Genomic DNA, 13,631 nt, shown 5'->3' with positions numbered 1-13,631 from the left:
ACTTGTGCTTAACGCTTTGGCAGGTTTTTATCCATCTTCAATGAATATTCACATTGGGCTTTGCCTTTGAGCACAACACATCACATGGCCTGAAATCGAAACCATCTGGGATTCCATTAATTCTGTACAGGTAATTCTTCCATTTGTTTGAATAATTGGTTTACACATTCCAAAAAATCGGGTTTGAATGTGGTTGAATAAAAACGATGGAATTGTCATAATAATCTTACAATACCCCGGGAAATACTTCTGCTGTCTTGCCTTAGCAACATCACTGTGCACCTGTATGTGTATGGAACTTGGAAGCCGCGCCCTTACCTCTCGGCCGGCCTCGCCTTGTACTTGTAGAAGCTCCTTATTCGCACCATGGACTACAGCATAGATTAGATTTTAGATATCTAGACTAGTAATACCTCAGTCATATTTGCTCTACAGCAGCAGTTTTAACATTTTTTGTACCAGCTACATATTATAGGTGATTGAAATGAAAATGAATATTAAATATTGCTGTTTTTGACTCACCGTAGAGCAAATGTGACTGAGGTATAAAAGTCTAGGCCTAGATCTATACGATTTTGCGAATATTCAGGTTGGGTGGCCCAGCCAGGTGAATACTCAATCATGTAATCCCATGTATATGTGTATATAAATGGTTGTTAATGTTTATATTAAATGTGAATGATTGTGTAAACAATCACACCAGCATTGGTAGTTGGTACATACACTTTTTGCCAGTGTTTGTGTCAATTATAACACCAAACATAAAATGAAAAGTCTGCACTCACTAGTTGTTTGGTTGTCAATAATAACGTGATCTTTATCAGTTATACAAACTCTAAATATTAAGTTTTGAAGCAAGGGGAAGCAATTCAAATTTCAACACCAAGGGCAAGGCAACACCAGACTTATGAAATCGCCCAGTGGCGTATCCAGCATGTACATGGTGCAAATTGAAGTAGCAAATTTGAAGATAGACATGATGATCAGCAAGAGGCTGATCGATGGGCGTAGAAATCCTAATTTGCAATTTTCTTAGATTTTGTTGTATGGGCAATTTTCTAAATATATTAATATACTAGGTGGCTTGTGCCTCAATCTAGATGCACCGCTGCAGCTGCAGTGATAGACTGAATATTTTGTGGTAACGATCTCAAAATGAGTTCGAACAGAATCCAGTGAAATTATTGCCAAGTGTTTGTAAAAAAATATTCAAATAAAAACGTCCAGAGTATATAACTCTGGAAGAAAATGCATTATTGCCGAGGAATGAGCAAAATAAACACAGAATTCCATCCAACGTCTGGTATTTTTGAAGCAATATTTAATACATTGTCCCACATTTGCTTTTCTGTCCAGTGTTTATAGTGATCATCAGAATGATTGATTTTGAGCCAAGATTTCATGATTTTACGAAGTTGAGTTTACATCAATGTACAAGATCGAGATGTTGATATTTTGACAACCTTGATTTAAAACACTTTCACACAAAATAATTGTTTGCTGCAATTTCTGTCTTTTAACGTAAAGTTTGTTTAAAAATTCTGGTCTACTAGGCGCAACCATGTAGGCCTACAGCTATGACAGCAGCCAATGTCATAAACATAGAAAAATCGCAAGTCCACTCCAATAGAAAATGGATTGAATCAAAAGAAAGAAAAATGAAATGACCATTAGATCTAGATGCTGAAAGTTTCATTGAAATCGGATGCAAAATAAAATAATGACATTTGGAAAGATAGTTTTTCATAAAACAGTTTATACACAACAATTATTTAAATGAGATAGTGATGTCACTATTTCTTTTGTATTATTATTTTCTATGAAATGCAGGATATTTCAATTCATGCTGGTTTGACAATAGGCAAATAGCATCTTGATAAATAAGTTGCCACCATGGAAGTCTTACATATTCAAGGACATGTCAAACCTTTTTTTCACAATATAATGAGTAGATAGTTTAGTTTACATACACTATACTTCTTAAATTTTGGAAAACCTGAAGTAGTAGATTTTAGATAAGTTACCGAAAATGCATCCCTTGATCATAAAACATGATTCATGAAACCATAGGGGCAGCTGCATAGGGGTATTAGAACTCAGACTGCATCAAAACTTTGCTCAGGTACACGCGGTATGTATGGATATTCCAACCTTTGACATGCAGACCTGTAAAGCTTGCCAGAGGCTGTTCAAATGACCAAAATTATAGACACTCAAGCTTAAAGTAGAGAGAAGAAAAATCCAAAGGATCATTTCCAACAAGCCATCTGATCCTTCTACCAGAGGTTAAATTGTTTGTATGCATGGATGTATGAAATGTTTCTATCTTGAAGTGGATCACTCAATGAATTTCTAAAGATCACAATATACTGTTTTGTGTGTGAGTACAGTGAGTCACTGTACAAAGTGAAGGAGAAAACAATTACCCTGACTTATACCACTTAAAGTAGCAAATGTGTTGTAGGGTTTCCTAATTAGAAGTGGACATATTCCTGCTTAAGTAATATGTGTGTAAAAGACTTACAAGTCAACAGTAATTTCAATGGTGCAGGTACAAATGCCACTGCTTTCACCACATTGCGGAATGACACACCTGTCATGTCAATGATGTGGGTTCAAATCCCATTGCTGCCACCACTACATCAAGGAATGACACACCAGTCATTTCAACGGTGTGGGTTAAAATCCCACTGCTGCCACCACCACATCAAGGAATGACACACCAGTCATTTCAATGGCGAGGGTTTCATCCCACTGCTGCCACCAGTACATCAAGGAATGACACACCAGTCATTTCAATGATGTGGGTTCAAATCCCACTGCTGCCACCAATACATCAATGAGTGACACACCAGTCATTTCAACGGTGTGGGTTAAAATCCCACTGCTGCCACCACCACATCAAGGAATGACGCACCAGTCATTTCAATGGCGAGGGTTTGCATCCCACTGCTGTCACCACCAAATCAAGAAATGACACACCAGTCATTTCAATGGTGTGTGTTCATATCCTACTGCTGCCACCACTACATCAAGGAATGACACACCAGTCATTTCAATGCTGTGGGTTCAAATCCCACTGCTGTTACCACTACATCAAGGAATGACACACCAGTCATTTCAATGGTGTGGGTTCAAATCCCACTGCTGCCACCACCACATCAAGGAATGACACACCAGTCATTTCAATGGTGTGGGTTCAAATCCCACTGCTGCCACCACCACATCAAGGAATGACACACCAGTCATTTCAATGGTGAGGGTTCAAATCCCACCTCTGCCGCCACCACATCAAGGAATGACACACCAGTCATTTTAATGGTGTGGGTTCAAATCCCACTGCTGCCACCACCACATCAAGGAATGACACACCAGTCATTTCAATGGTGAGGGTTCAAATCCCACCTCTGCCGCCACCACATCAAGGAATGACACACCAGTCATTTCAATGGTGTGGGTTAAAATACCTCTGCCGCCACCACCACATCAAGGAATGACACACCAGTCATTTTAATGGTGTGGGTTCAAATCCCACTGCTGCCACCACCACATCAGGGAATGTCACACCAGTCATTTCAATGGTGTGGGTTTTAATCTCATATCTGCCACCACTATTAAGGAATAACACACCAGTCAGTGTGGGTTCAAATGGGAAACATCAAGATTTCTGCACTTTGTCAAACGTGCAATGTCATGACATTCCCATGTCACCCTTTTGAAAGGTTTAGAAGCATATCAAGTGAAACATGACTTGAAGTAACTAGACATGGAAAACAAAACAGAATGGAAATAGATAGGTTGAACAATTTTTACCTGAATTGTGTACATGAATAACCGAAACGAAAAAGAAAATTCAAATTATTAAAGTATCAGAACTGAAAAAATGAAAATACAGACGATATTGGCTTGAGCAGAAATTGTTTAAAAACAGATAAAGTATGTAAAATATACACAATTGGAGGTGTGCAAGTGTATCATAAAAACAGTTACTTTCGTGGACACACACAGGCTCATTCAAATAAATAGCAGTGCAATCTGTTTGTGCATCCTTTGCATAGAGCTACCTGCAGAAATGACTATAGCGTAGGGAGAATGGTTGATATTATTTCTCTAATATGTTTAGCTAAAAAGTCACTAGGTTCATGTAATGTGAGTGGAAACAGTGCTATCCATGGTTATTTCTTTGGAATTATTAAATATGACACTGCTTTGATATTTGTTATTGTAAAAAAATAACACAAGGTAACAGAAGTAAAGAAGACTGGTTTTGATTGGTTCCAAAATTGTGAACATTGCTTTGTCAAGGAAATGGATGCAACATGTATTCAATCTGGTACCTGCACTTTTGTTATGTGCCAGGCATGCTAAAATAATAGCTGACTTCATTCCAACAAGACCAATGATCCACATTTCCACATAATTGCAATATATCTTAGTTTACTCATTTTTTGTAATCTGTTCATTTATCTCACAGTTTATGTAGAAATTTTCATAGTCCATATGACTCAAAAGTTTAGCTGCCCAATTAAAAACTTTCCACTTATTCGACAGATGGACAAGTGATGAAATTGGGCGGATCCAGGTTTTTCGAAGGGGGGGGGCATATTTCCTGAGGAAAAAGCCCCCCCCCAAAAAAAGGCATAAAAGATTAAAATAGATGAAAGGTCTCCTCTTTAAAAAAAAAGGGGGCACACTTTAACAGCGTTTTTACGGCTGTACCCCCCCCCCCCCCGATCCACCAGTGGGTGAAAATATAAAGTATTTGTCAAAATAAATAATTTGACATCTTTGTCAGATTTTTTTTAAACAAGTGCACACGTAGTTACCAATAATGCATATAGCTTTATTTGAAAGCAGGATAAAAGAGCATTGTAGATTAAATGCCTTGCTCACGTGCATAGGTACTGCGGCCAGGAATCGAATCCCGGACTTTCCATAATAGCCAGGCGCCTTAGACCACTCGGCCACGGCACCTCCTAGTCTCCTACCATCTTTGTCAGATTAAGAAACTTGTACAGGTCTGTCAAAGTTGAAAGTTTATCAAGACGTTTTTCCATGCTTAAGCGGGCAATATTTCCTGTCACTGTGACAGGAAGAAAAATATAAAATGGATAAGGTTCATTTTTTTATACTAAAAAAAGTCTTTGCCTTAACAAAGCAAGCAAAAAAAAAAAAAAAATGTTCCCACCTCAAGGACGGCATCCCTGTTCTTCTCACCCCACTAATAGTTTTGGGAAATAGGCCCCTGGATGATAACATCTTCTGATGAACTCTCCTACAGTACACAATGACACCGTCAATGACACTGATATGATTGGTTCATTTCTGGTTATGTTTGGCGCATGTTACCAGCCAGATGTGATGTCACAATGTGTTGAGTCCATGATGCACTCTGATTGGCTACTAGTATAAATCTAGGGGGAATGATATCAGCAGTAGTTGGTTAAAAGTTTAGCAATCACCTGTTAGCCCCATGCAAATGTTTGTTTTGCTTATCATAATGCAAGTGCACATGCATACATGTTTGTTCCTCCCCCTATTGTGTTTCCCTGTTGTGTAAACACATGGAAACAAAAATTGCATTGTAATTCTCAAATATTTACAAGTAACAGTTTTCCTGCAAACACAGAGTAAAGTGCAAATACATGTACTTGCAATCTAATTTCATTGTTTATGAGATGAAATGATGTATTCCTTGATGTCTGTAAAGTTTGTTCATTTCCATCTCTAATATTTGATCTCCTAAAGTTGATCTACAGTACCAACCAGTACAAATTTAGGAATGTCAAATAGAATACCCCCAGTATGTAAACATCAGACCAAAGTCCAGTATTCTAGGCATCATTATTTCTATCATTTCCTCTGTTATGGAATCCTATGTTTTATATAATCAATCCGTATTTACTTATGGTACTTGATTGTAGGTTCTGAAATGCTTACGAGTGTTAGCATTGTCCTGTCGGCTTCTATGTTCTTTTGGATAGGCCTGCTTTGGGACATCAGTATCGTCCCTGGATTCTGAAATAGATCAGTTTAGCTCGGAGCTTCTGGAAAGCAGGTTCAAAAACTGCAACTGTGTACCGGTATCTCCATAATTGCTTACATTTAATGTCCATTAATGTGACATATGATAATCTGCAGCAGTAGAATTCAGGAAACTATTGTCATTTGAGGGTCACAGGAAGTCTTGTATTTCCATCAAAATGGGTGAGAAAGGAGAAGAACATGATTTTGCGGTGGTCAATCCAGCTCTTGTCGAAGATGAAAAGGACTCTCATGCCACCAGGTAAAGAGGTTACCTGTGATTTTTTTAATACACTTGTAACTTTTTATTCATTTTTTGATATTTTTCAGGCACTTTTCCATACATTTCTTCTTTAAAAGATTATGGTACAAGAACTTTTAGTTCCATCTGTAAAAAAAAGATTAACCATATATTTTATCTTAATTGTACGCTGATAAATTCGGATCACACAAATGGTTTAATTTTAGATAAATTGAATCAGCCTACACACATATAAGAATAAAAAACAATAGGTTATTTCCAGTTTTGATAGGTCCTTACTATTTTGTCAGATTTCCTTCATTTTATTAACAGGAAAAACTTCATGTTGCAAACCAAAGAAACTTTGAAGAAAGTCTTAGAAATACATTCCCAACAGATATTCAAAATTTTCAGTCAATTGAAATAGTAAAATCGCTGTGCTAATTATTTGTGAACGTAGAACTCTTTAGTTGGTGAACTATATTTTTTCCTTTCCTTTTGGTTTACCGGTACTATAAAATAGATTTGTTTTTATTATTCAGTCAGCTTACCAGTGCGATTTAAGACATCTAAGCGTTCTTTGGATTATATATTTATTATTATGGATGATGCATTAATTTGTTATTATTTATTATTACCGTATTGTGAATTTCAGGAAGGAGGGGATCTTACGTACATTATGCATATCTGTATATTCACACTGACAATTGCAAGTGTAAAAATTCTGTTGTACTGCAGTAATGCTGTTTCAATCTTTGCAGTGACTGGTCAGTAGTGATGTACATAGTGTGCTGTTTGCCTTGATTCTCAATAAACATTTGATTCATATGAGATATTGTGACGCATCATTTTGCAAATAATAATGTGTTGTAATGTTATGATTTGAGTTTCTAGCAGTAATACATGTCTTTTTGAGACTATGTCAGTATGTGGTAGGTGTAGTAGGTTTGCATTTGCATATCAAGATATACACTGTACAGTAGAAAACGAAAAATGAAAAATGCTGACTCATGGTGATGAAGCAATATTTCCTCCGTCCATGATCAAGAATTACAATTAAATCAATTCCTTGGGTTTCTGTTTCGGCTGTTTGCCAAGAGACAATGACTTTTGAGTGTTTTTGTGTGATATGGGACCTTTGGGTATCTTGGTGTTGATTTTGCACACAGTCCTCCATACCATAAGCCTATCGCTAGTTTCAAATAGTGCATGTTTTCATGACGTGTGGTTGTGAATCTTTGAAATTATATTTTTTCGAGCGAACCAGTGGACCAATCAAACTGGGAAAATTTACGGTGAGTATTTAGATTGACCAGGGGCATTGTTGAGTAAAATACCATACATGCATTTGATCAAGTACACTGTTTGCTGAATATTCTATTGTATAATCGAGTGATATCGCTTTGGTATAATGTACAATGTACCACATGCAGGGTCTGTTGCGTCTTCTATCTCCTTGGTTGCACAGTGCTACATCATTATTATAACATGCACATGTAGAGGTTTTCATCTTATAATTTTTTTCATGTTTTTTTTCTCTCTCTTTGATCACTGTTTTGTAGTCCTATCAAAAGTCTACAAAAAATGGAAATTAAGAAAAAAGAAGACTCAACTGCTATAACAAGTAAAGAGCTTTAAAAAAACAAAAGATATGACCAAGGGTCCACAAATTTAGTTCAGCTCAGTTATGTTGGTATGAGATACAAAGAAAAGAAAGGACATTGAGGTATGGAATTTCATTGGGGGTTTTCTAACCCTCATTGAACATTTGTCCATATTCTGTCAGTAAGTCAAGCAATGCTCTAAACTTTTTTTTAAACCATTCCATTTATTTTCTGAAATTCCATGGACAAATCAATGTATATTTAATCCGTTGATTCTGTTACTTTATATTAATTTTTGGGGTATCGCTTTTAAAGAGGAATGTATGAATGTACAATAATGTTTACATGTGCATTTATTTTAAGTGTAAATAACTTGAGAAATGTGATTGGAATGTGTACAATTTTCTAAGGCAAAAAACTTGCATTAAAAATTAAAAAAATATTTTTCTTATTTTACTTCCGATTTTGATAAAACTTTCAACGTTTTGCTAGTTTGATTTTTCTCTTTTTATTCAAATCAAGTTTTTGTTGGGGTGCACTTGACCTTTAAAAAACTTGAATTCATTATTCCAGGTCAACCAAAGATAAGTAATTTTTATTTTAGATGGCATCAAGTTACTTAGTCATTTAGTCAGTTTTTCTTGTCTAAATATGTCAACTGAGAGTAGAGCTTTCTAGTCTGAATGTGTCTATAAGTGGATGATAGCGTGATAAATCATATTTTGGAGTGGTGTTTGAAGGGTTTATTTCCCATGCTGTACTTCATGTACTTCAATCAGAGCTTTTTTTAGTCTCATTGATCTGTCAGTAATTACTAATCGATTATGTTTCGAAATCAGAGTGGTGTTTTCATCAATAGGAAATTGAGTAGGCCCAGATAGTTTCACATCACGGTTCAATTCTGTATTATTCTAGAGCAAATCCACGTGTGTTTCCTTTTTGTTCTTTTTTGATAAATTCTCATTGTAGATTTAAAAATATATTTCTACTGAAATTGAAACTCTTGATAAATTATACACAAGTACATGTTAACCTGTTGTGTAGTACGACATACACTTAAGATTGTGATTGCATTTCTTTTTATAATTTGTAATATGATACAGTGTAGATTGTTCTTTTTCAATCATTTTGTTCTGATTTATTTCTTCCCTTAGTTCCATGCTCTACAGTGCATATCAAAAACAAATTTACACTTTGAAAAAGCCCCGGGAATAAAAAAATACACAACATGTGGGTAATTTTTTCACATAAAATCTTGGGTTTGGGTCTCATCTATCCAACGAAAGTAAAAGTTTTGACAGAATGTTACACTTGAGTGAGCACTGTCCATTTTTGTAAAGCTCGCAGAAATCTGTTTGCGCAAAAATGCTTGTTTTCACGCTGTGTCGATGGGAAAGGCGAAATCAAACTTACCCAGCGAAACATTTCTCATACATTTCCCTTGCACTTTTAGTCAATTGAAATAAAAACAGATACATTCAAGCATTTTGTGACAATTTTGCCACCCAAATTGAAACACTTAGTAAGCACAACCTTTACCCTTTTTGTGCCAGCTGGATCTGAGGACAACTGAATCTCAACAAAAGACATCTCCAGCATTTTTTCACTAAGTTTTATCATTTAAAGTGGGTTTACATTTCATATTTCATTTAATACTTGTTTCTCGACTCTTCTCGACACTTTTTCCTAAGCTTGACAATGATTAACAAAATGAAAATCAAGCCTATGCCATTTCATGTAAATCACAGCTCAGTGTAAAGCAAATATCATCATGATGGCCTCAGTTTGTGGGGGAGTGGGGTTGGGCGGAATGTAATCTTTGAAGTGTTTAGGGCAAGGAAACAAGTTAAAAATGGTAAGAAGATATCTTCAAATCAATTTTACTAGCTAAATTCCATGTGTTCTTCATGATAAAGGTCTACTTTTATTCGCATAACTATTTCAATGTTCTGCGAAAATCATTTTTCACTAACTTTTCAAAAGTAAGTGGTGCTCACTCAAGCAGAAATATTTTTGGACAGTCATATTGTCATTTGATTAAATGGATCTGTACCAATGCTAAAATGTGGAAAAATCTTGAGGATATTACAGTATAAGATTACAGGTTTTTTTCTAAGTGTAAACTTTTTATTGATATGCACTGTATAGTGAATAAATTACATGTAAGTGACACTTTAATTGTATATAGAATGAATTGGAATAAAATATTTTTAATTTAATAGGCCATCAATAACAACGGGGTTATCTTAAATAGTCCACATTCTTTTCACACAGCATTTTGCAAAGTGGACTAACCTTTCCTATACAGTGCATATAAAAAAAAACGGGACAGATTTGAGAAGTTTTTGTAATTTTTATGTCAATTTATGATGTCTATATTTTGGCGTTGATAAGTGCTCTAAAGTCCTATATGAAAAATGCGATTAAAAAAATAATTTTGTTCGTGTTTGAGCGAACACGTAATGTTTTTCTCTGGGGTTAAAAATGAGGCTTGCGCCAAAATGGCATAACATGATAAATATGATTATCATTTTTATCAAAAGGAAAAAAGGATTGCAGAGTTTAGGGTAGTATGGGGTACACGGAGGAGACTACTTAAAATTAAGAGCATTCACTCTTTGTGATATTTACTTTAGTTTCCTTCTTTATGTTTTTTCAAGATTATGTCACTGTGTCAAAAATCCTTATTTTCATCTATTACAGTGCAACCGGCATTGTTCGTTATCATTGTTACTTTTGAATTTAATAATTTTTATTATTTTCAGTATTGTTATACTGTCATTGTTCCTTATCATTTACATTTGGAAATCTGTATTTGTAAACAATATCTTTGCTTTCTTTTGGTGCAGTACCAAGGAGCTTGAAATCAACATGCCATCAATGTTAGTTATCATTGTTACATTTCCAATTTAATTATTTTTATTATTTTCAGTATTGTTATACTGTCATTGTTCCTTATCATTTACATTCGGAAATCTGTATTTGTAAACAATATCTTTGCTTTCTTTTGGTGCAGTACCAAGGAGCTTGAAATCAACATGCCATCAATGTTAGTTATCATTGTTACATTTCCAATTTAATTATTTTTATTATTTTCAGTATTGTTATACTGTCATTGTTCCTTATCATTTACATTCGGAAATCTGTATTTGTAAACAATATCTTTGCTTTCTTTTGGTGCAGTACCAAGGAGCTTGAAATCAACATGCCATCAATGTTAGTTATCATTGTTACATTTCCAATTTAATTATTTTTATTATTTTCAGTATTGTTATACTGTCATTGTTCCTTATCATTTACATTCGGAAATCTGTATTTGTAAACAATATCTTTGCTTTCTTTCGGTGCAGTACCAAGGAGCTTGAAAGCAACATGCCATCGTCAAAGGCAAGCTTCTCTCCCCTCAAAGGATCGGCGACGCCCAAGGCAGGTTACCCCGGTGCCAGCAGGGAGAAGTGGGGCAACAAGGCTCAATTTATCCTTGCGTGTGTGGGATATGCTGTTGGTCTCGGAAACGTCTGGAGGTTCCCTTATCTCTGTTATAAGAGTGGTGGAGGTGAGAAATATCAATCGCTTTCTGTTGGTCCCCATTTCATAAAATTTGCATATATGCACAATTTCTATAACAAGTTATTTTGGCTAATCAAATTGAATAATTTCAGTAGCTTTGAACTGTTATTGCAAATTTCTTATTTTGATAAGTTTTATGAAACCGGCCCCTTGACTTTACATATATAAATGCTACAGAGTACAGACACACCAATGAAACTAACTCCAAACCGATAAATGGTCTGTCATTGCATAACATTTAGCTTTTGTCAGTCTCTATTATCAGTTTTGGGAGTGTGGCTGTAATTACAAAATGATTTTGCCTTGATTGCGCAAGGATTCTTCCTTTTCATTGGTCAAAATAAGATATGGAGATTGATGTTTGATTTTAAAAACTGCCATGTCATTAATCACAGCTACCAGATTGACTTTATAAACATTTGTCTGTCTTGTGTAAACATGACGGCTGGCTCCCTCCCAAGAAACCTAGATCATGTGAAAGAACTTTACATGTTTATAAATTTACATAAATTTGTTTTAAGAACAGTGCTTTATAAAGAAAAAAAGAAAACACTTATATTTTGATTAACCCACTTAGCCTGTGCCAGAGATGACATGGGCTAGGGACTCAGGTCTATGGGAAATGTGTATTATACTGAAATTAAATGGTGGTCAACGGATAAAGGTCTGTACCTAACGGATATCTGATTTTAAACAGGATCTTTTCATATTTTTGTTGCCTGGTCCTAATTGAATTTTCTTCTTCCAGCAGTTGAGGATTTCCAAATTGTGACTTGGAATTTAAAGGACTTAGGTCCACCCCAAGAAAAGGTTGTTTTGAATAAAAAGAGAAAAATCCAACAAGCATAACGCTGAAAATTTCATCAAAATCAGTTGTGGAATAAGAAAGTTATGAAATCTTAAAGTTTCACTTTATAAATCACAAAACAGTTATATGCACAGCATCCTGGTTGGTATGCAAATAAGGAGACTGGTGACGTCATCCACTCACTATTTCTTTTGTATTTCATTATCAAGGGCGCCGGAAGCGGGGGGCAGGGGGGCACTTGCCCCCCCAAAGAAAATTTTGGGGGCAAAACGAGATTTTGCCCCCCCAATGTGCCCCCCTAAAAGTAGAAAAATGATATTATTTAAGGACAAATGTAAACGATAAAGGCACTTTTCTGCTTAAGAATTGTCATTTCTTTTGTCAAAAATGAAAAAATTTCGCCCCTGACGGGGCAATTACACATCTTAGTAAGCCTTGTGTCTTTTGACGAACATGTCCCTCTGTGAAACATACCTTTGATAAGCCCCTTTTCCATCTAATTACAGTGTGATAACGTTTAACCTTTAATACCCCCATTCCACAGAGAACAAGACCGCTGGAATACTTTTGAAAGACCATGAATTTTGGTTGATCTTTCAGAGGTCTCTCAATGAACCTACAATGGTCTTTGAGGTCTTACACGAGTTTTGACCAATCTTTCAGTGATCTTCGTGGTCTTCATGGGCTCCAAAACTTTTTGAAACGGTTCAAAACAGTCTTACAACGGTCTTACAGGAATATTGTCTTTCAGTGGTCTTTCAGCAGTCTTTCAGCGGTCTTTCGATGAACTTTCAAAGGTCTTCATAGTCTTTCATTGATCTTTCGGCAGTCTCTCAATAATTCTGAAAGATCACTTATTGCTTAAAAGATCTCTGAAAGACCAATTAAAGATCTCGAGAGGACTAGTCTAAGACCAGTACGACAAGAAATATCCATCAGTCTTTCAGAGTTCTTTGAGGGGTCTTTCTGAGCCATTCCACAGAGATGAACGATTTCATTGATCTTCAAAACCGCTGTAAGACCTCACCAATTTTAAGTCTTTCAGTGGTCTTTCAATGGTCTCCGTTCTGTGGAATGGGGGGCCTATTATAATGAATACATTTCAGACTAAAAAATTTGCATGCTGGCTGTGTCGGCTAACAAACGCGAGGTCGCCCAGAAATGCTCAGACCGGGGTGGTGTTTCATCAATATTTTCGTCCGACAAGTTGTAAGATCTGACAACTTTTCTGTATTCTGATTGGTTGAGAAGCATTGTTACCATAGTAACTGTCGGATAAAACAGGACTTGTCGGATAAAACGTCCTACAAGTCCTTTCATGAAACGCTCCCCGGACCAGATATCACCAACGCGCGTGAACGCTAGTTACTCTTGCAATATATGG

The 13,631-nt window shown here is 35.9% G+C and overlaps 1 protein-coding gene across 2 annotated transcripts in view; it reads left to right on the top strand.

The window, feature by feature from the left end:
- LOC121408669 (sodium- and chloride-dependent GABA transporter ine-like) overlaps positions 1–13,631 on the top strand; it is a 39,781-nt gene continuing 26,150 nt past the window's right edge. Inside the window, exons 1-2 of one of the 2 annotated variants that reach the window (XM_041600211.1) lie at positions 1–130; positions 11,220–11,425. In XM_041600211.1, coding sequence (XP_041456145.1) covers positions 11,242–11,425 — 184 coding nt within the window. In that variant the 5' untranslated portion in view covers positions 1–130; positions 11,220–11,241. Of the gene's footprint in view, positions 131–6,026; positions 6,287–11,219; positions 11,426–13,631 lie in introns of those variants that run through there. The other variant, XM_041600210.1, reaches the window with a different exon arrangement.

Source organism: Lytechinus variegatus, chromosome 2 (assembly GCF_018143015.1).
Source record: "Lytechinus variegatus isolate NC3 chromosome 2, Lvar_3.0, whole genome shotgun sequence".
Classification (NCBI taxonomy): domain Eukaryota; kingdom Metazoa; phylum Echinodermata; class Echinoidea; order Temnopleuroida; family Toxopneustidae; genus Lytechinus; species Lytechinus variegatus.
This window is presented reverse-complemented; position numbering and strand designations above follow the sequence as displayed.